Source organism: Cyprinodon tularosa, unplaced genomic scaffold, assembly GCF_016077235.1.
Source record: "Cyprinodon tularosa strain WSP-4 unplaced genomic scaffold, ASM1607723v1 ctg57, whole genome shotgun sequence".
In the NCBI taxonomy this organism is placed as follows: Eukaryota; Metazoa; Chordata; class Actinopteri; order Cyprinodontiformes; family Cyprinodontidae; genus Cyprinodon; species Cyprinodon tularosa.
This window is the reverse complement of record NW_024039307.1, coordinates 717,920-744,773: the sequence shown is the minus strand read 5'-3', so window position 1 is coordinate 744,773 and position 26,854 is coordinate 717,920. Positions and strand designations below refer to the sequence as shown.

The 26,854-nt window shown below is 38.2% G+C and overlaps 1 protein-coding gene across 1 annotated transcript; it reads left to right on the top strand.

Annotated features, from left to right (window-relative positions):
* The first annotated feature begins 522 nt into the window (after window positions 1–522).
* Window positions 523–26,584, top strand: ctnnbip1 (catenin, beta interacting protein 1). Its single transcript, XM_038305975.1, has 4 exons — window positions 523–681; window positions 12,757–12,871; window positions 14,198–14,288; window positions 24,930–26,584. The coding sequence occupies exons 2-4, from the start codon at window positions 12,776–12,778 to the stop codon at window positions 24,986–24,988; spliced, it is 246 nt and encodes an 81-aa protein (XP_038161903.1). The 5' UTR covers window positions 523–681; window positions 12,757–12,775; the 3' UTR covers window positions 24,989–26,584.
* Window positions 26,585–26,854: the final 270 nt, after the last annotated feature.

Sequence of the window (26,854 nt, the reverse complement as noted above, 5' to 3'; positions counted from 1 at the left end):
TCATTTTAAGAATGTGGCTGCATTACTTGACTCATAAATATGATTAGTAATCAATCATCCTATTTGCATTTTAATTTTCTTCTTCAAGACTGCTCATCCTTTTACTTAATTAAAATGAAAAAAAATAAGACATTTGAGATTTATTTTTCAAAACGTACCCCAGCAAATATATACCAAAATTCAATTTGAAATGTAAAATTTGAAAAGCAAAAGGCATTTCCAGAAATACTTTTTCATTTTAAGAATGTGGCTGCATTACTTGACTCATAAATATGATTAGTAATCAATTATCCTATTTGCATTTTAATTTTCTTCTTCAAGACTGCTCATCCTTTTACTTACTTAAAATGAAAAAGAAAAAGACCTTTTAGATTTTTTTTTCAAAATGTACCCCAGCAAATACATACCATAATTTAATTTGAAATGTAAAATTTGGAAATGAAAAAGCATTTCCAGCAATATGGTAACGATTTGCTTCCATACCAGAGCGGTAGGTTCTGAAGTGTGGTTGGTAGCGCCCCAAGCGGAATCCAGCGTTAGCGCAGGTCCAACTGCTGGTTGATTCAGTCCTCCGTAGCTCTGCCGACTGGAGGGATGTGACCCCGGAAAGGGACGCCCTGCTCATAATATAACAGCCCATTCAAACAGATTACACTCGAAATTAAAGCTGGACCAGGAGGGGTAAGCACACATACGCCGTTTTCTTGACGGGTCGTCGAATGTCAGAGAGTTTATTTTTCCGGCTGAACTGCGGTACCTGGGTGCAGTTTACAGCCGATAGAACTTAGCCTCATTCAGGCTTTTGTCTGAGGCATGCTAGGCGAGCTAGCTCTGCTGGTTAGCTCCGCAGCTCGGCTCTCGTTCCCTCCGAAATCAAATGTCACTTCGTATTAAACCTTAGAGCACTTACAGCTGGTTCGGGTTACTGCATATATATGCCAAAACGAAGGATGTAACTCTAAAAACCGTTGGGAGGAAACAGGAATGGCTTGGCTGCTTTGCTAAAGATGCTACAGTTTAAACTGCGTCTCGCTACATGACAAGAACCGTTAACCCATTTCTGATTATTACCGACAATTCATGTTTCATACAGCAAAGAACATACCAGCAAAGAACAAGACAAAGTCAAATTTAATTAAATTACTCATAATTTCAACTTAACATTATAACTAATGCATGTATGTTTTTATATTGCATGGCTGGAAATCTACAATATTGTCAGAATATTGTCTAAATATCTTGATGTATTTTTTGTTTATTCTTAAGTTAGCTCTAGAAATACCTCTTCCTACTTTCTATTTATAATCCAGCCATATATCCATTGTGCCACCCTGCCTTTTACAGTGTCTGCTGCCCCCCACGCCCAGTATCTGACAGCCCTCTTGGTGGCAAAGCTGGCTCCCTGTTGGCAGCAGGACATTGATGAGAGCTGCAGCCAGCAGGTGTCAGGCCTTGCTCATGGGCAAAACCCCCACCTCCCCCCAGAACCCCCCTGGCAACTGGCACACCTTGTCATCTACCACAGCATGTTAAGCCTCTCTTAGTTTGCACATTCTCTTAGCTGTTTGGATTTTAGGAGGAAGATAAGGACCACTTCTTTACACTCCCTGAGGGGAGTTGATCAGCTGCCTGCATGCAGTAGATACCAGGAGGGGGAAGATGGGTTCATCTTGCAATCACTTACTGGTGTCTTTGGTCTTAGCCTTGTTACCCATTCAGCATTGACCTGGTCGAGAACAACACTAGGCTCTCATCATATCCCGTTTGACATATTCACACCTAATGGACAGGTTTGAGTCCTTTAAATTTCTTTAGAATATTTTGTATAACTTTAATCAATCTTTTTCCTTTTTTCCCCTAATTTCCAGTTATTGTTTCTTTGTCTCTTACAGCCTCCTATGTTATTATTATAGTTCCAGCAACGTAAAACATAAGTAGCCGTTTGTAATCAGGATTGTATGCCTCTCTTTGATGATGAGGCTTTTGAAAATCCTCCTGCCACCGCCCCAAGGGACCAGCTTAAGGCTGCAGCTTCTACTTTTTGAGGGACTCTAAGGAGTGAGCATAGCTGCCCTATGATCATACACCAGATTAGATGCTTTTTTTGTTTTGTTCTTTTTTTTTAACCAAAGGGTTTCTATGTAGCTTTGAAAAAATATGAAATTGTCCATTTTAATTTTGTTTTCAGGTATGAATAAGTATGGATATAGAAACTGAATTATGGGGGGGGGGGATTGATCCTTTTTTTCCCCCCAGCTCAGTGAGACTTATGAAAATTTGGACATCTTTTCAACTATTTTATTTTATCTGTGCATCTTTTTAAGCGCCTATCCAATTATTTTTTTCAATTGTTTTTTTTCTCAGGTTTCCATATAGCTGAACTTTGTGAATCTATCCATCAATTTTTCTTTTTATCTACATCTTGATTCTGACCTCAATAGAAATTGTCATGAGTTCATAGTAAGTTCTTACTTTGGAAATTGGTTGCTCTAGCCTTACCTGCAGCTATTGAAAATACCTGAGGGTTTAGCTAAAATAGTGTGAAATGTTGTCAGCCCATTTTAGTGGACTCATTGGACTCGTTTTAGTGGAGGTTTTGAAAATGACAAATCACAACCTAGAAACCCTGCCATGAAGTAAGTTTGTTTAGTATTCCCGGATTGTCTGAGTCACACAATGACTACAAAACATGACCTACTAATCAATGTATTTTCTAACAATCTAGTTCATCATCATTGTCCCAAATACTGCCACTATTGTTGTAACACCCCCAGATGAGCAGAGATGCAGACAGCCAGCAGGTCCTTAACAAAGCTTTTCTTGCCTGTGTTGTCTTGATTGTCATGCTCGTTGTGTTTGAGGACAAAAACTGCTTCGACCTTGAGGAAGCCTGAGTTTCAGATGCCAGCCTTTAGATTTAATACCTGTGTTATTTGGACTTTATCTGAACCTTCGCATGAATGTTTAAATTAAAAGATGCAGTCATGTTGCTTCACGCTTTGCCTGTGTAACTAATGTGTAATAAGTTAACATGCCAAAGATGTCTGCTCAATGTTTGGGTCTGGAGATTACTGTTAATATGTTTTTGTTGAAAAAGAAGAATCATGGCTATCGTGCAATATTTTTGCCATAAAGTAATAATTTGCACAGAGTGATTATTTCTTGAATTATATGTTGTGGTTTGTAAATATGTTTCGATTTGTGATGAAAAATGTAACAGTTCTGGTGCCTAGTGTTGAAAATATCTGCATTTGCAGAAGCATGGTCCAAAATACCAAACATAATTTAAAGTAGATCCATTCCTTCTTTCCTTCCTTCACATGCGTCTGTGGACCGATTACTCTCCCTTCTAGTCGTCTTCCTTATTCTGTGAGTTATGATCTTGCAAAGAGTCTGTTAACATTTTCCCATTATTGCGCCAGCAGTCGTCACCTTCTCGCTGATGGTCTAGTACTCTATTCCCTCTTGTAGTCTTGTCACTTAGATCCTCTGACAGCTCTTGTCTCTTTCATTGGGGTGCGGGTGGAATGGCAGAATGTATGGACATGGTTGCATCATATTTAAAGAGCTGCAATCAATAGGTTTAGTGATTGATTGGTTGTCATCTGTGGGAGCCAAAATTTTATCTGCTCTAGAAAGAAAGCAATTATTAAAGATATCAGTATTAACAACTTGTCTGAAAGTTGAGGTAATATAGTAAAATTAAATCAATCCAGGCTTTTGGCAGGAGGCCTCATTTAGTCTGCCTTTAGGCGATAACTGCTTGTTTCACGTAATGATGTGAAAACCTGTTCTTTTTTTTTTTTGTATGTATTCTGCATTTCCACCTCTTGAAACATTTAAGGCAGTGGTTTTCTTTCTCAAGTAAACAACATTAGTAACCAAAAAATACTTCTGATGTGTAATGAGGAAGTTTTCAGAAGCAAACACTTTTTTTATAGACTGTATAGATGTTGTATGAGTAGTACTGACCTATTTTCCTCTTAAAACCTCATATTATTTTAACCATACACTAAGGTGAGGCAAATGTATGACAAAATGTCATTAGAGATGCGTGTGTTGTTTCTTTTTGGTGGGGGGGTCGTGAGTTCAGCTGCTCTGCAGAACCAGGGCAGGCTCATCAGCTGGCAGCCCCACCAGCCTTATGGCCTACTAATGTTTCTCACACATTTGCTCCGGACGTTGGAGCAGCTCATGATTGAATTCAAGTTATTTTTCACTCTCACTTTTTCCTATCTGCTAAAGCCATCAGTCTGTTCGAGTCATATTGCAAGGCTCTCTCTTATGCATGCTGCGGGAAGGTGATTTGTAAACCGGAGGTTGACATCGTACCTGCATCATGCAGCAAGCCAGACTCTCTGGCAGCCTCCGTCCTTCTTCGCCCTTTGTTAATGTGGGGGCATATCACATTGCATAATGTGTGCCCTAAAAGAAAACCCTTGTTGCACTTTGTGGCTTGTCTGGAATCTAAAATGTTCAGGTTTTTCCTTTTTTTAGAAATGGCAATTAATACTTTAGGAGGTGGTGGGTCAGCAGCTCATTGGCTGCTAAACAGAACGGGATCATTTTCCAAAAATCATGTTGCTTTTTTTTTTTTTTTTTTTTTGGTCCGTCAAAATCCTTGCAGCTGTTAAGGCAGCCAGTTATTATTATTTAGATTGAATGATCTGTATTTATATATGAAGTTATAAATTGACCGTCTCGAGAGAACTTTTAGTTACTAGGGCTGCAACTAACGATTATTTTGAAAATCGATGAATCGGCCGATTATTTTTTCGATTAATCGATGAATCGGACACAAAATATTTTTTTTATATTAACCTCTTTATTCCAAAATAAACATTTTAGACAGAACAAACAAGCACACAAGTACAGGTTGCTCATTAACTGTACTGGTGCTATATGAAAAATAAATGTTTGTTTTAAAACTACGCAAACTTACATGAGAAATGTAGCTGTACATCCACAAAATATAGGCTACTTTGTTTCATAAAGCGCAAAAAGAGACAGGCATTTTTGTTTTTTAAAGCCCCTAAGGGGTTCAAACAATAGGCCCCCCCATTTCAACAAATGAGGTTTTTTTTAGACTAGAAGAGTTCTGCCTTTTAAGACAGGAAAGTATAGCAGTTAAAGTTGCTACTTGAGAAAATACTGAACCATAGAGATAAAAATAGCCCTGTGATTCAAATTATAAATTGTATTTGGAATAAAAATGAGAGAACTAGGGGTGCTAAAAAACACATCCTCCAAAGACAGATATTTACATGGGAATGTGGCATATACTTAATTGACATATTACTGATCTTGCTGGATTATATTCTGCTTTACTTCCATAAATTGCAGGATCTTCTTTATCTTTGCCAGAAGATTTAAACTTTAAAAGCCTTGCCCTCATAATTTGCAAATTAATTTATTTTTAAAGAAAATATAAACGCTGCTTAAGCTAATTCAAATGAAATTAAAAGTAAAATAAGTAGCCAACCTTATCACTGTCTGTAACCTACTAACAAGCTAAGGAAAGCATCAGATGAGCTACCTGAGAAACTAACTTACGTTTCCCCACTTTAAAATGAAACAAACATGGTTACTCATCCTGCTGATCAGCTCTCTTCACTGCCATTGAAGGCTCCAACATGTTTTCTTTTCAGGTGCTGCATCATAACAGTGGTGCTTCCGTGCCATGTTTATTTGTTTTTACAAAAGTTGCATGTTACGACTTTTTTCACTTTACAAAGCGCAGGCTATTTTAATTATTGTGGAAAATTTGCGCCGTCAATCCCGGGGCATGCGCGCTTCATTTGCAGTCTGGAAGCTGAGGGTAAACTCCTCACTAAAATCCTGCGGCTCGGACTGCACCGCTGAGAGGGATTCTTGTGGGAAAGGGAGAAAGGCGTTGGGATGGGGGAGGCGCCCCACGGCAGCAGCTGCCGCTGGAGGACAAGAGTAGGAACGATACATGCTTTCACGTAAGAGTCTCCAAAAGCCGCCAGTGACACCGTAAAAAGTCGCCAGATTTGTCGCTAGTCGCTTTTTAAAAAAATAGTCGCTGGAGGGGTCTGAAAAGTCGCTGAGTTGTCAACACTGCAACTGCGGCGCTGACTCGCTCCGCCATATTTTTTTTTCTTCCCCGGGATGACGGCGGCGGCGGATGACGCATTAATCGCGCGACACAACTAATCGATGATTAAATTCGTTGCCAACGCTTTTAAAAGTCGATTTTTATCGATTTTATCGATTCGTTGTTGCAGCCCTATTAGTTACTCAAAGGAACAAATACAACCTGTTAAAAAAAAAGTTTATTAGAATTTGTTTTTCATAAAATAAGAAATTGCAATTCTTATCATTGATGATAATTCAAAGAAAATTACACATATCTTGTTAGGATATCTTAATCTTAACTATAAGCCTTACAAGGATGTTTAGAAGGAAAGCTAGACTATTTTCTCTTAATGCATGATGCCTCCCAATCATGTAGCCCTCTGGATCATAACTGATCCCTGAGATGGAGTTGTGCTTGTACATTCAACCCTCCCATTAAAGAAAATTATAAATGATCACTAATTATTCATATAAAATTAAAATGAAAACATAAATAATAAATACTTATTTACTAAATGATAATTTAGTAAAATGAATTCTGATTTGTTTAAAATAAATGAAAACTGAGACAAATTAAAGTACTTTACTCATGATCAAGGAACCAACATACCGGTCAACAGGTTTAGAGATCTTACTGAAAAATTCCTGAACATTACAGAAAACACCTGATTTCAGTAATTGCCTCAAAATGTTGTTTAACAAAACTTTAGTCCAGATGCTCCATAAACGCTTGTTTGCTTCTTTTACTTATTAATATATACATATGTATGCGTGCATATTTATTTATTCAAAATCAATTTCGTGATTTATATTGTGTTATAATTTTTATTTTTGATTTACTATTACTATGACTTTTGTCAGCTTCAATTTATTTTACTGGCAGCTGATTTGTTTTCTGTCTTTGATGGAAGATTATATAAACTTTCAAGCACCACTGTACATGGAGGGCCAAAATGTTAATTAAAATGAATAAATGTTCTACAAATATTTTGGTATTATATTTTAGATGGTAAATTACATTATTGGTGATTCAAATCTTACAATAAATACACAAGTAAGTTAAAATTTTCTACATTTAAACAATTATATCCGATTGCATAACGAAAATACGTTGACATAATTAGATGTCAATTTTACAATAATACTATTACTTAATTTATTATACTAAATGAAGAAATTTAGTTGCTCAAAAGTAACAATAATTCAACTCTTCGCCCCTGATCCCTTATCTGATCGGTATAAGGACTCTGTCCAGCATTTCAGCACTGAGGACAGCCCAGTCTTTGGTACATAGGAAGCAGGGAGGGGCTTGTCTCCTAGGGATTATTCCTGGATCAGCACTAAAGAAAGCCTTTGATTATGTCTGGTATAATACGCTGTTTCAGTCGAGACTGGCTGAGTGTCCCTTGAGGGATTAACGCACAGCCAGCTCACCTCTAGATGCTAACCTCGAGAGCACAAAGGAGTTCGAAAGGATCCAGATTGGGGTCCTTGAAGGATTGTAAAACATGAAATATTATTAAAAGCACCTGGAAGGCTACACAGCTTTCATTTTTAGCAGAGCATGGCTAAATCTGGACTGAGACTTTAAAGCTGCAATTATTCAAGCTGGGATACATCCCAGCTTGCAGCTCTCAAATTAAGATCATAGGTGTAAAAGACTGTTTATCATATACTTATAGGCATGTTTTTACTGCAATCATTGTCCTTGTTGGTTTATTTTTATTATCTTTTTTATTTTGCAGTGATAAAATCAAATCTCTCCTCGGGTGTGGACAGTGATCCGAGATCTAAAGAAGTGTTTGCAGTGAAAAGCAGCCCTAGGTAGCTTCTTTGAAGAAATGAGCAAATGATGCCAATCCACTGCTCATTTGCATATTTCCATCAGAGTGCCTCAGTAGCTCAGAAAGGATGTAATGTATATAATAAACCTTGAAGTGGGGCTTACTTTTCCTCACATCAAGGGAAGAGATGGCTTTTTATTCTTTGTTACACAGACATGTCCAACATCAGACAAATTGGTGAAGAGACTTCTCAGCAGCTAGCAGGACGTTTGAGTAATTTTTCTCCCCGTTGGTTTTGTTGCTCTTTTATCATTTATAGCTGAAATTGCTGTGAAAGGATGGCACTAAGAGTCGGGTAAAAATAAAACCTGCAGCACTCAAAGCAGACGGCTGGATGGACATGATGCTAAAAATGGATTTTTGAGCTTCAAAACCTTTGTAGTGTTTTTGTCATAAAAGCAATATGTTTATTAATACATGAAAGTTTATATAGGCCAAGCAGCGCTGAGCGCCATTGATGCTTGCAGCTTTGATTAATCTTATTAGCAAAAGGTACTGTATGGAGGATCTTTTTCCTGCCAAAAACCAAGTGCACACATTTTCAATTTGAGAGCAGAATTTCCTTTACTCAAAATGTGTAATGCTTACATTCAAGACTTCTGCTTTCTCTCAATATTCTCTTCTCTATTTAATCTTTGTTTCTGCTCTCAAATCTAATGCTTTCTACGCACAGATGTTTTCTCCTCTCATTTACTTCCTTCTCCTTACCAGCAAACCGGTCTGCTTGAGTTAGAGATGCAGTCGCAAACCCGTTGGATCTGTTTAGGGATCTGTTCCGGGATTATTTACGCTCTCTCTCAGACTGGAGTTGGATCGTCGCCTAGCAACCTTTGCAGCCAATAGAACGACAGCCTCAAAGAGTGCGCATGTTTTCTTCTACCAAGTTTGCCTCTTACTGCAAGGATTAAGGTATTCCGGCCCCAGGTCGGATTTCAGGCTCATAGCGATTGCCCGTGGGTAAAAAAAAAAAAAATCACTCGAAGATAAATTGGAGGTAAATAAATTTTAAAAAGACAATCGAAATCCCTCTTGCGTTTGCCAGCCAATGGTAGCAAAGGAACGCTCAGAAACGGAGAGTATTAGCCAAACAGAAGAAGAAGCTGATTTACCAGTGTCAATAACTGACCGTGTATGAGAGTTAAAAATAAGGGGTTTGTGTCACCGTTTCTTGCCTGTGTCAAAAAAGTTCAGGCTCAGGATTTTTTATTTATTTATTTATTTTTTTTGCTTTAATCCCTGTTACTGCTTACTTATAATACAATTGCTTTTCAGCTTTTTTCTTCTAACCCAATTGTGCTCAATTGTCTTCAATCAAATACATAAAAAAAAAAACTAAATAGATTTATGAACCCTTTTAGCCACAAAAAAAGAAGGCTACTTGCTTAAGAGTCTTAGGCTATGTTCACACTGCAGGCCTTGATGCTCCATTCTCATTTTTTTTTTTTAAGTAAAATACGATTCTTTTGCACGGTTGTTCACATTTCCAAATATATGTGACTTGTATGTGATCTGAACTGCATTCATACAGCTTAAGTGTCCCGCATGCGCAGTAGAGGATGCATTGATGTCACAAGCGAGTGTGCTCTCTGTTTATGGAAGTAAACATAGATGGTAGTGCTGGAGCACATCTTGCAATCTTTTATTTCTTTCCCAACATCAGCCAGTGTATTAACAACACAATCTTTTAAACAAGGTTGAAAATCAAGACTGCTCTCCGCATTATCGTCCACCATGGTTGTTCATTCGACATAAGTAGCTGAAAGATCTGACACTGGGTATATTAATATGTGTTTAAATTATGTCTTTAAACAAAAAGCTCTATGTGAAAGTGTAACTCTGTGAAAATAAAATTTATTTCAATTGATTATCACATAGTTATTTTCAACCAGTCTATAAATATTAAACCTATGACCTCAAATATAATCTTATGAATTTTAATTTCACAGTGTTACACTTTCACATGGAGCTTTTTGTTTGAAGACATAATTAAAACACCTATTAATATACCCAGTGTCAGATCTTTCAGCTACTTATGTCAAATCAAACAGTTTTATTATCTAATTTCCCTGATAGTGACTGCGGTGCTATACCAGGCTGAGTGTCTGAGCTGGAGGAAAGAGCAGTGCAGCAAGAAGACATCCTGACAGGATTTATAGCCTCAACATCATTGCACCGCAGTTCCTATTACCTGACATGAAAGTAGTGATGTTATTTTTTTCTTTTTTTTTTTGGGAAGAGCAACGATCACTTTTCATACTCCATCATTCAGTTAGTGGGTTTCACAGATTCCAAATGAAATAAAATAAACAATGGATGAAGTTATGCTTAAAGTCATTAAGATTGGCAGCTCTATATATGCAATATTTTGAAGCAGGATCGTAATCTTGATGAGCTGTCTGCACAGGCATATTTTGAGGTGGACTTTGTCACATAAAAATACAAATTTTTACCAACTTACCACAGCAATCATAGCAAAGCCACTCTCTGCCATTGATCAGAGGACTAGCACAAGCATCAGATGCATCTGTACACACTTTGTTCGACACGCTTCAGGAGCATCAAAGCTGCTCTTGAGGCGTGTTTGACCTTAATGTGGACAAGCATCAAAAATGAAGCAGGAGAAGCTTTTTGCTGCTAAAATCGTGTTAACTGTGAACGTAGCATTATATGAATCTCTCTCCAGCACATCTATATATACGTAATAATATTAATAATTTAACTTAATTGGAAATTTACCTCTGCATTTAACCCATCCCCTGCGGAGCAGTGGGTGCTATCGTGGGGTGCCTGCGGAGCAGTGTGGGTTAAGGATCTTTGCTCAGAGAGCAAGAGTGGCAGTCTGTGGAAGTGGGGTTCAAACTCATTTACCTACCTGACCCAGTAGCAGGCAATTTTTATTATAGACACAAATTCACCATGCTTTAGGAGGATATTGGTCTGATTTTACCAAAATATGATTGCATTTAAAGTGCCTGTAGTTTAGCAAACACCATATGTTAAACTATGTGATGGTAGGACAGGGAGGGCTTTTGTTCAGCATCTCTCTAAAACAAACCGCTGACATGTAGACATTATTTGATGCTTGTTGTGGAGACTTTTTGTTTGAGATTCTGCTCTGTGCTGAATCTATCCAAAATTAAGATCTGTAATTCTTAAAGAAAAACTCCTAGATATTCATCATCCTAAAAGGATGAAGTATAATCTGAAAACACTTCAGTTAGGTTTATTAACACAAGTGATCCTATTAAACCTTAATAATTGAATAATTATACTTAAGTTAATTGGGGATTTAATTATGCTATATTTTTAAGGCATTATAATAACACTCCAATAAAATATGAATAGTCATTTTTTTTTATATTTTTAGAGGATAAAATTAAAGTGCTGTGCTGTAAAGACCTCAACACAAGGCAGCTACTTAAGCAGAGTAATTACACTCGTCTCTCATCCTCTGCTTTTCATCCTGCGTCTGATAATCATTGCATCTGAGGAGGACCCATTGATGCTGCTGAGTTCCACTCAGCCTCCATATTGCACAAATCTCTGCATGGAGCACGAGCTCCCCAATTTGTCTGAACCTCTGAGACCTGATCAAAAGTACCTCTGAGGCTCATCTAAAGACACTGCTGTCACCACCCCCCTTCTCTACCCCATCTACCAGCATCCTCCCTCTATCTATGCCCCCCAACCCCCCTCCTATCCCCTGAAGGTCTGCTGAGCAGCTAAACTGACACTGTAGAGCTCTCCATCTTTTTAAGCTCTCCAATTAAACCGTGAGTGTTGCCCAGGTTTAGGCGAGTCATTCTTTGTCACTTTGCTCCGTTGTACGTTCAAATCGTGTCTACAAATGCCCACTGAAGGTGACCTTTAGTTATAGATACGGTAACTAGAAGCATGATCTCCAGCTGCTCTGATCTGGATGAATCCACTGCATCAATGTGACAGTCAAACGGGGGCCAGTGGGACCCCCATTCTTCCCCCTCCCTTGTGAGTTCTGGAGAAGAGGGATGATTAGCCAGCTCCTCAATTAAACATAACCCTACATCAAACGGCCTGTCGGCATGCGTTAGTGGCCCTTTGTACAGATAAGAGGCCAAAAGAAATTGCCAGAGCTATCATCATTCTCTGTGATTTGCTCAGGTTTTTTTATGAAACCAGTAGGATATGCATGCTGATGTTCTCTCTTATTTTTTTTTTTGTGTGTGTTTACTTCAGTGTTTTCCCTTTCCTCTATGAGCAAATTTAAACCGGAAATCCAGCAGTGCTCTTTGCGTTGTTGGTATGTTATGAGTTGAATATGACAGCAGCCAACCTTTATTTGCACATGTGTGATGATGGCATAACCTTTCTTTATTTTATCACCACCATCATTAGCTTTGGCAGCTCCTTTTATCGCCTGCTTTATCACCCCCCTTCCTGTGTGATTATATTTTATTTTTCACTCTTATTGCCTATATTCTGCATCTCTGCAGGCTGGCAGTGAAAATAGGTCAGAGGCAGAAGAAAGATCGGTTTGAAAACTACCACACAATATTAATGAAGCAGTGAGAAACCAAACCTGTACTGCAGCCACGCTGAAGCAGGTCCACTGATTAAAGAGTGTCCCAGGAATTATGAGTTTAAGTTTTAAACCACTGTGCTTTCTTCTAACCATTTCAGATTATTATTTGCTCTGTAGGTTTTCTGAGTGCCCTTTTGAGTTTTTTTTTTTTTTTTTTGGCTGGTTTATAATTTAACTGCATCATATACAGAACACACAACCTACCATTTCACCTTTTTAAAATACTTATGCTGCTGGTTTTTGTGTCACCAGAGCCACAGGAGCAGAGGGGATGAACCGCGAGGAGGCGCCGGGGAAGTCTCCTGAAGACATGTATATCCAACAGAAAGTGCGGGTCCTGCTCATGCTTAAAAAAATGGGTTCTAATGTAAGTAAAGCGATTGGACCGACAAGCTTGTTTTGTATATAACATGTAGATCTTTAGGTTTATAGATTTACATAACGTTTTTTGCCCTATCATCTAATCCCTATGGTATAGTAGTCTTTACCTTTCTAAGGGGACTTAGGATGATGCCAGGGTACTGTATGAAAATCATTTAGCATTGAAAACTTTACTACAAAGCCAATATCATTTATTGCTTTGTTTCTTACAACTCTTTTATTCCAAGAATTGACGCCAGCAGAAAATCTCTCCCTTAACGTGAACAAAATTAGATCTATTTTAGATCAGAGAAACTAAAATAAAGTCAGGGTTCTTTAGACAGACGTATTACACATGTGGACCTAAAGTAATTAGAAAAATAGGGTTGTTAGGAATGAAAATATGTCATGTATTTATGATGGTCAGAATACTGTTAGGGGATTTAGCTCACTTAGAACATTGTATACCAATTTAGAGGTGGTTTCTTCTGATCCATAATCCGAGTATAAGCACTTTTTCCCATCATGTAATTTGGATTGAGGCAAATTGACTTGACCCCGCATATTTGGAGGACGAGGAAGAACGTGTTTGGATGTTCATTTCCTGCTGTTCTCTAATTCTGTAAAAAAAAAAAAAAAAAAAAATCAGCAGCAACATGATCTGCTGAGCTTGTAGCTTGATTATGAAGGGCAGTAACACCTCAGCTGCTCTCAGAGTATTGGTCCATTCTGGGCCCTCAGAACCAACACTTTACCTGCGTTAGTTTTAGAAAATTAGTACATCTCTGTTCTTGGCAGACTGCTTCTAATCTTAATGAAGTGTTGTTAACAAAAGCATCTCATGATCAGATTATAATTTTAATCCTTTATAAACCTTATTTAAAACCATACTGGTTTCAGTCAGATTAAAGATTTTGTGCATGTAAACATAGCCACTGTGTGATGTAAAAACAGCCCTACACTTCCTACTCTAAACACACCATGCTATGATCACAAACAGTGGTGGCAGCATCATGCTTCTTGGATAGTACTTTTTCTCCAGAAGGGACAGTGAAGCTTAAATTTGCCTCAAAGTTACCAACAAAAAGAGGAGACTCCACAGACAAAATTTAGCTGTCTCAGTCTATTGAACATAGTTGGAAGAAGTGGGGCAGAAAACGACACAGAGGCAAAGAGAATTCATCCAACTGAAAAAATGGAAGCACAGGCTTTAAAGATTGATCATTGAGCCCAATAACGGGACAAGTCATAACAAGTCATTTGGATCAGAGTTCCATCTGTTTGGTTTTGGTTTAGGCCTTATAAAACTATTGTTTTTCTTTTTTTTTCTCAGCTTACTCCAAGTGAGGAAGCTTTTCTCCGAAATTACGCAGGCGTGGTCCACAGTCAGATGAGCCAGTTACCACAACACAATATCGACCAGGGTAAGACCAGAGCACACACTTCTTAACATTTTATCACATTTCTGCTCATCTTTATTCTTCCTAAATGCATATTTTATCTTTTCCAATGTGTAATAAAAGCATGTAGAGACCCCTCTTGCTTGCTGCAGAGCTGCAGCTCTGGCTGATCTAAAAACAAAAAAAAGTCCCTTCATACCTTATTCTCAGACTGCACAGCTCAGCATACTTCCCTGACTGTGTCTTGGAATGACTTAACCACCCAACAGGTCTTTAAGATTACACACCCAGCAAACAGCCTGTATCTGTGGAAACAAGCGACTCCCCCTTATGTAAGAGTGAAACGCTGCTCACTGTCATTTCCGTCCTTCTCTCAACAGAAAATATATTTACTATGGAAACCAAATCAGCCCCAATCTTCAGTTAATGAACAGATGAGTTCACTAGAGTGCGCTGTTGAGCTTTTTCTTCCATCTACTGATCACTTTAGGGAAGCCCACAAGATGGCGCTGCTTTAAAGCACTAATAAATGTGCAGAGATGCTGCAGTTGTCAAAGCAACCAGCAGAAGATTGTACATCTTTTTGTCCAGCTAGGCTTCCATTACAATAAACATGTATTAAACAGAGTCCGGCTGGGTAAATCTGCAGTGGCTCACGTCCTGCTTTTATCTTTATGATCTTCACCACCCTTCAGACCGCATTAGAGACAGAAAATCACCTTGAGGTTTTAGATGGGTGTCCTTGTCTGCGTCCTTTCTCTGTAATGAAACAATCAGTGCCGGTGAAATGTGGAGATGATCTTTTATTTTTCTCTTCTATAAGGCAGGTTTCATTATAGCCTCACATTTGTTTAATAACCAACAGAACATGTAGAATGGCATCATTTAGGATGTTTTATGTCATGTATAAAAAGCTAATCAGAGATAAGTTCACAGATGTTCTGGTGCAGAAGTCTGTGTCTCTGCTTTGTCAATACAGCACCGGCAATTTAGTGCTGTAAGTGGTGGAAGTCGCATGTTGAACGTCCTCTGTGTGCCCATGAGTTATTCATCGTCTAGAGCTTGTCCGCGGTATTGTGATTAGCTATTACGAACACGTCGAAGGGGTAATCTGTTTTTAAATATTCAAGGCTGAACAAAGGACATGGTTTGGTACGACGGAGTATTAGGGCCACACATGAAGAGAAAAAATATTTTTGCTATGACGAGATTAAACTCGAAATGTCGACTTTAAAGTCGACACGTCGACATTAAACTCAACATTTCGAGAATAAAGTTGAAATGTCATGTTGAGTTGAATCTCGACGTGTCGACTTTAAACTCGCCCTGTCGACTTTAAACTCGCCATTTCGAGAATAAAGTTGATATATCGTGGCGACTTTAATCTCGACATTCCAAAGTTTGGAGAAAAGAGCAACCGCGCTCCACAGCTGCAGTCCGCAGTCTGCGTTTTAAGAGTGAAGGTAGTCTTTGACGTGCTGCAACTATATAATCATCACAGGAAGCGGTGGCCTACCAATAATAACGTAACATCTTTCCCTATGCTTACCTAGGCTCGCAGTTCTGAATTTGAGAACATGTCAGTCATTTCAACTTTATTCTCGAAATGGCGAGTTTAAAGTCGACAGGGCGACTTTAAAGTCGACATGTCGAGTTTAATCTCGTCATGGCAAAAATATTTTTCTCTTCATGTGTGGCCCTAATACTCCGTCGTAGTTTGGTGATATATAGTGTCAGATGGAAGGACTTTTTTTTTTTTTGTACAATAAAATGCATTCAGCACTATATGGATGATTTGAGACATAAAAAGAAACTTCAAGCATTAAATGACCATTGTGTTCTAGTTTTAATATGCCAAGGTGTTTTTAATTATTTTTTTATGTTGTCCCATGCAGCAGCTGCTCTGTCGTTGTTTTTCTGTTTCAGTCCAGCAGCAGGGGGTTTATTTTATTTCTGATAGTGCATCAGTGGGTTATTCAGAAGTTAATCAGGCTGTTAGCGGGAGGTGGACCTGGTGCTCTCCAGTATTGTACATAAATGGTAAAAACTAAAGGTCAAAACTAATAATTTATACTTGAACTTTATTATACCAAGAGACCGGAACTCTGCACAGCTCATCCTGATGGGATAAACAATGCTCTTTTTTTAGATGAAGGTATGTTATAGCTACTTTACACAAACTGAATTGCAGTTTTAATATTGAGGCTGAGATGTTTTCTCCTATGCAAATGGACCCAGTCAGATCTGACTCCCCTATTTGTAATTATTGTTCAAATGGCAGCACAGGCATATTTTTTTTTAATTAGCTAACACTGAGTTCAGATCAAATCTACACATTACTTAAAAAGGCTATAAACTTCACTGAGCAATCAAGAAGCTTGTTTCCAGGACCTTTCTTTCCCTTATGATCCCTGTAATGTTATAAACAATAACAGAAAGTAAAGAAATTAAGATCATTTTGTTTGAGAAGGTAGGTATATAGTAAAACAACAGGACACGTGGCTATATAAGCCCAAAATTAACAGGAGGGTCAAATAGTTAAAAGATAATTAAGACCAGATGACAAATTATGTTATATTTATGCTCATAGTGAGGTGGCAGCCTTTATTGACTTAAGTTATGAATTCACTCAAATTGCACAGTAGGATATTTAAAGCTATTCCAATAATTAAAATTCCAAAGGTATCAAAATACCAATTTTTTTGGAAACATTCTGTCCTAACAGCTTCAGTTATAGTTTAATTATATTGTCAGGTCTTGCACATAGGTTTGTAGATTTTCAATCCTCTAAGGATGACACTGTTTTCTTTATGCTGATCAACCGACACATTTTAAATAATTTTCCAATTGTTTTGCCAAGTCTTGACATTTCCACATATGATTTTATGTTATGATTATGTTAATACTTATTCAATACCTTCGTCCTCAACATTTTACTTCCCATCCTTAAGCTACAAATTTTTTCTTCAACCAGATAAGATTAAAGTTTTTCTTTGTAATTTCTTTTCTACTTCAGCTAATTTCATACTTTTCAGCCTATGTTGTGAACTTTGGCTTCATTCTGCTCTGTTTCTGGACAGGAATTAAGCTTTTCTGTTTGCTGCTAATTCATAACACGCCTGACATGTTTCTGGAAAGTAGGTAAACCCCCCTTCAAAATTTCTTTATACATTTTTCTAGAAACTTGGGAGACATTATATTAAGACCCTTCTAGTGCCCACATTCAAGACATTTTTTGATATCATGTATGGTTTGGCTGTGCAGCTTTTAAGATGAGTTTGTTTCTGCCATTTTACTGCCAAATGATTCTACCCTACAAAATCTTCAGATGATTCAATTGTTTTCTGCAGTTTGAAGTTTCTGATGACTTCCTATCACATTTTCATATGTTCTTCAGGTAATTTCAGCTTTTTTCATTCAGCAAAAGCATTCCCACTTTGATGTTTCTCCGAAACAGCTTTTTCTAGTTTATGTTTAAAATACGCATTTCATATACTTTTATTAGAAATACCTCCCATCCCTGGCTGCAGTGATTAATTGTATGTTTTACATTGGCTTTTCATGTTCTCAAAGACTAAGATTTTGGAGGAGAGAGCTTCCAGTGAGGTGATAATCAGAAGGTTGGATGGTTTACCTGTTAGGAAACCACAATGTGTTGCATGAATGTGAAACGCTACTGATGATAACGCAGGAAAAAATACAATGTCAGGAATTCTTTTAGGAATTTCAATATAACTGTCTGTAAGAAGAAATTTAAATGTCTCTGGAGACATTAAGACAAAAATCATAGTTCGTTTAACTGCATTTACTCTTTCAGATCTATGTTATTGTGCAACATGACCATTTGTTTCCTAGCTGTTTGCTTAAGCACATTAAAATAAAATGAATCTAAAAAATAATGATGCTTAAAGGAATAGTACACCCAAAACATGATTAGCCTTCATTTTCTACTCACCCCCATGCTGAACAACACCCTGGAGTACTTTTTTGATATCTCAAATGCATCTGGAGATCTGGGAGGCTTCTTGCTGTCTGCTGACATTCAAATAATGGAGGTCTGTGGTGCCCGAGACAGAAAGGTCCATAAAAGTCCACAAAAAACGTGTCAATATTCCTCCATACTGCTCGTCCAATGTATTCCAAGTGTCCTGAGTGGGTAGCATCCAGAATTTACTTGAAACTAAGTCATTTAGAATGTTTTTAGAGCATAAACAGTAGTGTATAGGATTTCCTGAAAGCGCGCGCCGGCGTGTTCATGACGCTACGGAAGCCGGCAGACCAAACCAGATGAAAGTGCGCATTCAGCGTCTGCTCTGCCAATAATGCAAGCGTAGAAGAAGAAATGTGCTGTTTACCTGTGCAAAGAAAGAAACAACGAAAGAAAAATGTCTGAGGACTTCAGTGTTGAGTAAGAGCATGAGTTCCTTGCCGAGCTGAATGCGCTGGTTTGGTCTGCCGGCTTCCGTAGCGTCGTGATCGCGCACGTGCGCGCTTTCAGGAAATCCTATACACTACTGTTTAGGCTCTAAAAACACTCTAAATGACTTCGTTTCGAGTAAATTCTGGATGCTACCCACTCAGGACACTTGGAATACATTGGACGAGCAGTATGGAGGAATATTGACACGTTTTTTGTGGACTTTTATGGACCTTTCTGTCTCGGGCTCAATAGACCTCCATTATTTGAATGTCAGCAGACAGCAAGAAGCCTCCCAGATCTCCAGATGCATTTGAGATATCAAAAAAGTACTCCAGGGTGTTGTTCAGCATGGGGGTGAGTAGAAAATGAAGGCTAATCATGTTTTGGGTGTACTATTCCTTTAACTCTGAAAAACTTATATTAACAGACAGCTAATAATTTGGTTTATTAGCTATTAATGTTAATCTAGTACTTTATTTCTACAGTTTCAAGATTTTTGAGTTCCAATAAATAAAATAATTAATTTAAGGTGTAATTTCAGTTGTGCCATATTTTTACTGTTCATGTTAGTTAGTTGCTGCTCTACACAGCAGTGAGTTAATTGGAAGTAAAGATCTGAACATGTTTAGGCAGGATGCCCTCTTACCAGCATAGTGTAGGGCTCTCAGGGATGAGCTGATATTGATGTTTTAAAACGTGCAGCTTGGTTCTTTCCGTAAGCTGAGAGAATCTTGACGAGAAAACTGCTTTATTTTCTTAATCTATGCAGAAATGAATGTGTCGGCCATTCTGATCAGTCATTCCCTCAGACGCTGATTAAATGTCAGCAATCTTTCTGTCTGTGGGTCACTGAATTAGCATTTCAGATTACTTTAATTGGCTCATTAGCATAGAAGCAAAAGCAAAAAAATGTGTTAAGCAATTTTAATTATGCCAAGGAGGAACTTATCAGATTTTCCTCTTTCAGCTGTTCTGCTCTGAATTCCTAATGTTTCGGTCATGGAGGACCTACTATTCTTTGTATGAACGCTGGTACTATGTCGAGAAATCATTAATGGATACTTGTTTTAGTGTGAATTAGTTTATTATTGACTAATAAGGCTGTGCTGTTTTCTGTTGTTTCTTTCTTTTTAATGGATTAAGACACAAGGAGAAAGAAATCCTGCTTTCACAGTAGTGACTGCTTTCATTGTAATCTGGCTGCTGTTGTTTTTAATTAACTGTTTTAATTATAGTTTTGTGGCTTTTGCAGCTTGTTTGTACACAGAGACAACATTTGTACAGTCTGTAATTTTAACACAACAAGGCAAATAACTTCTCTCTTAAGAATGCTGGAGGGCTTCGACGAATGAGAGGAAAGGAGGATTTTTTGCAGAGCAAAGCTCATTCTGGAAACCTGAAGGAGTTTCCTAAATGGATGTGGGGCTGTTGTGCTATATATTTGTAGATTAGAGCATGAAACCCAAAATGTCTTATTATGTTCATGCCTTAAGCCCAGGCTGTAATTTTAAGAATGTTTTTTTTTTAATACAAATGATCCAATAATAAATTAAATTGATCTTATTGACTGAATAAGGATTTATTGAGAAACAACCATTTTTCACAATATTAACTAAATAAACAAGAAAATGTTTTCTTAAAATTATTAAACATATTTTTAAGATGAAACAAAAAGAAAAAACTAATAATTTTTGAAACACTTTTGAATATAGAGCATTGGGAAAAACATGATGTCCTTCAGAATTACTCCAGGAGTACATCCACCCATCCAGGAGTTCCCATAGCAACACATAAACCCCATATGCCTCAGTTAAGGTCAGAGGTTATGGCTGAGTTTTAAGAAACAAACTGATCAAAAATTGCCTCTATGAGGGACTTCTACTCACCAAAACATTAAATCCTGGCCCACATTTGAATATCAAAACATCTTGGAAGACATTCTTGAGACGGCCAGGACTATCCTTAAACCTTTTAGAACATGTACAACTCTATGATTCTGACTAACACTAACACAGCATTTCTGAAAGAAAAAAAAATAATAATAAAAAAGGTCAAACCTGGTTGCAGTATGATGGTCTGGGCAGCTTGGTGTTTCTATGCTGGCATCAGTTGCTGTAATTGATCAGTTCCTATCTTCTGCTGTCATTCACGGTTACCTTGAAGAAGAATGGACTGACATCCAGTTATAGACTTTAGTTCACTCATGCTGTTAAATAAATCAAGGAGTCCAAATCTGGTTGATTTACAAAAAAAACAAACAAATTAATTAAACATGCCTAGTCAAAGTTTAAACTTTAATCTGATTGTGAGTGGGTGGTCAGAAACATGCTTGGAAGCCCTTCTATGTGGCTCATTTAAAAAGCTAATATTCAGCTATCAGAAACCATGGCTGTTGTGTTCAAGGCTAACACAACCAGTCGCTAGGATTAGGTCCCTCTTGCTGTTTAACATAGAGCTTGATTTGTTTAAACAGCTTTTCTCCTTAAAAAAATTATCATTTAAGGGTCAATTTCCACTTCTCTCTCTCTTCATTGTTGCATTCATTGGTTTATTCTATTTTATGTATGGAATCCTTGTACCTGGGAAACATTACGTGTCCATTTGGATTTTTGATGTTTTTATCTGAACCTTAACAGTCTGTGTACTGCTGATTTAATAAAAAGTCCCATTGGAGTGTTCAATCTTTTCTGTCATGATTATCTATTTAGGATTTCTGTGTCTAATATTTCCCAGTCTTTGGACACTTAAAAGCCATAATCGTGTTTATGTAGACCCGCACGACCCCCCCAGTAGTTTTCCCAACCTGCTATTCTCAGCACCTTTATCCCCTCGGCTGACCCTGCTCAGATTGTGACCTTAAAGGCTGTTGGTTCTGCATCACTGCAACAGCAGAGTCATCATCTGGATGCTTCTCAGCCTTTTTCTGTCTGGAAAGGCAGCCAGGAGGTGCTTGGCATCTTTCACTTCAAACAGGCTGCCTCTGAGCTTAGTAAAAGATTTCTTCTCCTCTGAGGTTTAGCTGAAGCTTTTATGTTGCTTTGTTAATTTCAAGCAAACCACATATTGATTCATGCTGCCTCAGAAGTGTAAAGGAGGACTGGATGTTCTGGTTGTTCCTGATGTTGATACCCTAAAGATGGGATATCAGCAAAAATTTCCTACTTTTTGATTCTAAATATATTTTGATATCTTAATTATCTAGCAAGATCACTTATCTTTAGATGTGTTTTAATTTTAGATGTAACTCAAAGTTATAATGTTCTGCTTCATGATCATTGTCTATTTCTGTGATTATTCATGTTTTATATCTATATAGTGATTTGTAAAAGATATATTTTAGAATTGATTGCTGCTGTTTTTTAATTGTTTTTGAGCAAATCCACTCTCAGAGGGCTCTCCCTCACTGGGAGGGCGAGGTGAGGAGGGGCTTCATCCTAAAGCAGATGGGAGGGCGAGAGAACGGCTGGAAGCAGAGCTTCTTCAAAGCAACACCAAAAGCCGCCCGCTCGTACACAGCCTGATTTTTATCTGCTGCTAGGCAACAGCGTTGAGGGACCTGACGTCTCCCATCTTGCCGGCTAGAGCCGGTTGCTATGTGTGTTTGTATCGGGGCGAGGTCCGAACATGACGCTGAGGCTCTGTGTTCAGAATTAGCTCAGCCTCTGGAGGTATTTTCAGAGAATATCTGTAGGTTTCTGGCTCAAGTTGCTGTGAGTGTCCGTTACAGAGAGGAGAAGTCTTTCACCACACAGTTTAGATGGTGGGTTAATGTTCCGGGTAAAAAAGCAGAGTTCCTACACAGCCTGGAAAGGTCTGGAACTTGCTTTGTGTTTTTCGGTCTGAGAATGTTTGGACAATAAAAGAAAATGTCCTGGAATGATATTTTGATATCATTTATATATACTTTATTGTCTTTCTATCTATTTAAATGTCCTTTCTTTCTCTTTGATGTTCTACCATCTGTCCATCCTTGTACACTCTCTCATGCCTTTACTTTCCTCTCGTCTTCCTTCAATCCTCCCTACCTCCATTCTGTCCTTTTTTTCATTATGTCTATCTTTCTTTCCCAGTTGTTTCCTTCTTAGGTTCTTTTTCTCACCTGCGCCGTACATGTTTGCCTCTTCTCTCCATTCTTCTCTTCTTCCTTCTGTCCATTCCTTTCTTTCTGACCCATCTTCTTTTCTCCTTCCTTTTCCATCCTTGCAACCTTCCTTCCTTGGGAGTTTGGAAAGCTGAACCCTGAAACAGGTCCTCATATTGTTTGCTGTGCTGCAGCGTGACGTTAGAGGCGGCTGTTTTTAGTTGTGCAGCAGTGAAGATGACGGATGTGTGCAGGTGCAAAATCAACTCCTTTTTAGGTTTTTACATCTCTGTTCTGTCTTGGAACAGATGTAATTGTATATATATATATTTTTTTTTTTTATGTTCCTAAATCAACATCGTTCCCATTTGAAAATAGTCATTCTTTACCAATAGATGTAATGTTTTATTTTAAAACTTACCGTGTGCCTCAGAGTCAAGTGAAACAGACAAAAATAGTTTGCAGGCTGTTTTTCTCTAATGAAGATTGTCTTCTCTTTGTACCAAACATGTCCCCGTCTCTGGCCTACTTTCATATCTCACATAATTAAATCTAACAAGCACACTTGGAAGCTGCTGTGAAAGTGTTTTTTAGGCAATCAATGAGGATGTGCTGTCAGAAATGCTTCCCAGCCATTTTGTAAAAGTGTTGATCTTAGTGTTAAATCTGTTTAAGACTGTAAGGTGGGGGTTTTTTCAACAGTGTAGGAAGGTGCTGACAGTAGATTATCACAGTCAGGCATCATTTCCTCTTCATTTAGTGCTTCAGGTCAACAGAAAAGGACTGATATGATCTGACGGAAAACTGGGTTAAATGATAAGAAATTAAAACCTGTTTTGGTGAACAGGGCTGCTCAGACTACTGCTGATTCTCTGCAACTGCGTCTCGGATTGACGGCCCAAGACGGAACAGGGCTCTATTTAGCTCAGACACCAGCAATTTGACTGAAAGATCGCAAGTCAGACAGCAAAAGTGAAACACATGTTCTTTGGAGGAAATGCAAACTGACCGGTTTGTCACAGGACTGGATTTTGTATGAATGCTATGAAAAAAAATGGCTTTCCTTCCTATTTAAGGTCATGCAATATGGACTAAATGGAATATCTCCATATTTGTAAGGCCGTAGTTCTTAAGATTTTTCAAGCAGGATTTCAAGGGTGACGCTCCATTAAAAAAAAATAAAAAAAATACCAATTTTCTTCTGCCTTTAAAAAACGATTTTTTAAAACCTCTCATTTCTCCCTCACAATGTCTAGAGACCGAGGTGTTTATATCGTCTGTCACTGGATTCTGATAAGAAGCAACAGCTGCACCATGTGAATTGAATCTAATGGGTTGTTTTTAATGGGACTGAAAAATATTCTAGAGAGGAAAGCATTTTTGGCAGGTTGTTCTTTACTCCATATAAATTGATTAATTATTTGACAATCTACTAATGAATCCCTCTTTCCTAAATAACAGCCGGCAGGCAGGTGTTATTGACTATTTGACAGAACACATAAGTCATAAGTAAACACAAAGGAGGCTGACATTCTAATCTAGTGTTGCATAATCGTGACTTAAGAGAGAGCCGGCTCCCTAAATGATGCTCAGTGGTAATAAGTACTGAAACTGTAGAGTTAATAAGTACTGAAACTGTAGAGTTTAGCACTAGACTGGCTAACACCTTTGGCTAACTCAGCTGGAATAGCAGTGAAGTTTCATATCTTGGTGTTATCAGGACAGAGCCAGGATGCTGCTGTCAGTGTGCTTCTGCAGGCAGGGGGGATGAGTTTACCTGCATCCAATGGATCATCATAGCAGGGTGTTTACTCTTGATTTGCTGTGGACTGCATGTTCAACTAGACCAGGTGTTTGAGGCCTGAAAGAAACCAGACGCTTGAACTCCTTTTCATAAGGATATGAGTGAACACCGTCTCTGTTAGCTTGTTAATTTGCCTCCTCAGCTTTATCCTCACCAAAATAAAGGACTACATGAACAAGCTCGCCAGTAATTAGTTAGGGAGACATTTTAGGGCTTTTTTTTATTATTATTATTCTGCGTTGCTCCCTTCTGAGAATGCCCTAATTTCGTTTTTGTTTTTGTTTTTTTGTTTTTTTTTTATGGTTTTAGATGCATGGCTGAATATTTCTCATTTATTTCTCCACTTCCTTCCTATCCTAGGTCCAGAGGATGTGGTGATGTCATTCACACGGTCAGAGACAGAGGACAGGCGACAGTGACCCAGGCCTCTGCCCCACCCCCCTCCACATTAAAACCCTCCACCATCCCAACAACATTCAACTCCACAAACACAACACTGATGAGCTCAGGAGAAAAGGGGCGAAGGAGGAGGAGACGCACTACACGCCGCCGGGCTCTCCACCCGTCCCCTATCATCCTGCCCCTTCCTCATGTAGAGATGGCACGACGTCACCTGAGATGCGTTCAGGAGGGTCACTGTGGGCTGCAGCCTTGGCAATAGGGCCCTCTGTGAAAACACACATTGGATAACTATTTTGGGTTGTACTATTATTATTATTATTTCATTTATGTTGTGAGGAATACAAGTAACGTTCAGTTCATGTCGAGATGTCAGTGAAGCGTCAACAGCTGGCTCAGGGGAGAGAAAGCAAGTGTCCAGTCAAGATGCAGGCAGGATAATTAATCCAGTCTGAGAGTTGTTGAAATTATTTCTGCTTTTTAAATGAGCTTTCCTTTACAGGCTGCAGGTAGTTTGGGGTTTTAGCTGTTGGGTGTTGCTTTGTTTTAGAGGGGGCCTCATTCTTTAAAACCTTTTTGAATGAGCAGCAGGTTCAGCTGTGTCTCAGGATCCCCGGTGGGGTTCAGTGTTACTATTTACTACTTTATCATCTCATCGGACCACTCATGAGGTGAAGTTGGCGTGTAAACATTCAACTTTTCCAGGAATAAATATTTTAAAATGACTGCATGGCTACATGTAACCTCATCAACGTTTGTAGACTCGGTGCTTCTGTTGGCGGGAATTCATTTTAATTTATTATCTCTTTATATCAGGTTATGGCCTTTTTTATTGGCGACCCCTGACCTTCATCTGCTCGATCTGTAGGATTCTTAACAAGGTATCGACAGGCTAACAGATCAGTATCAGTCTTTCATGTTTAGTTGATGCTGAGGGGTAATGAGTCTCCTGGATCAGTTATAATGACCCCCGTTTGTTATTCTGCTGCTGCTTTTATTTTATTACTCAGTGTTTTATCATGATGAGGGATTAATCAGACACTACCAGACATAATGGAATCAAACAGGAAACACAGGTGGAAACATCCTTTGCTTTTGGGTTGTTTTGACTCATTGCTGATGTGTAAAACTTTAATATTATTGTTGTTGTTTTGTTTTTTTATTGTAGGTATAGCTGGAAAAAGTGGGAAGAATGAATTTGTGCCAATCATGTTTTCTTAAAACAAGCTGTGGGTGTAATTTATCCTGTCCTGTAATGACAGAATTGTGATTTCGTCAAATCAGGAGCCGCCCCTTTAACGTTAACCAGCAAACAGTGGCTCTTTGTTCACACTAAATTCACGCAAACTCTAACTTTTTAACGATCGAATCCAACCCACAACGCCAAACATCAAACCGTGTGCTGTTTTTAACCGTACTGTTATCTCTTGCACTATTATCAGCGGGATATGTTTTAAAGAAAAAAAAAAACATTTTAATATCTAGCACAAAGATTATTTGTCTGATTCACTGCGGGGTGAGAAATAAGTTTGTAAATGTGTTTTTATTTCTTTGTCATTTAAAGAAAAAAAAAAACAATTAAAATCTTTAATTGATGCAGCTGGACTTTGATGAGTGTTTGTGTAACAGCAGGCATATTTCCTAACATGCGGAGTTATTAAATTTGCTTTCCACTGATTTAAAGCCAAGCATGTCTGCTTTGTGGTTTCTCATGTTGATTCAGCCTCGTCACTATGACCATTGTTTGTACATTGTTGGTATTTACAGAAGCAATCGGCTTCTTCAAAATGTTAGAAAAAAAATATTTGTTTTTTTTATATTTGTGAGAGTTGTTGGCAAAAAGTTCAAACTGAATGTCCTCAACAATCATCGCAATGTACACAGCC

Coding starts and splice junctions, on each gene's coding strand:
- ctnnbip1 (XM_038305975.1), top strand. CDS start 12,776: ATGAACCGCGAGGAGGCGCCGGGGAAGTCTCCTGAAGACATGTATATC. Junction 12,872..14,197: donor TTAAAAAAATGGGTTCTAAT/GTAAGTAAAGCG, acceptor TTTTTTTCTCAG/CTTACTCCAAGTGAGGAAGC. Junction 14,289..24,929: donor ACAACACAATATCGACCAGG/GTAAGACCAGAG, acceptor TTCCTATCCTAG/GTCCAGAGGATGTGGTGATG.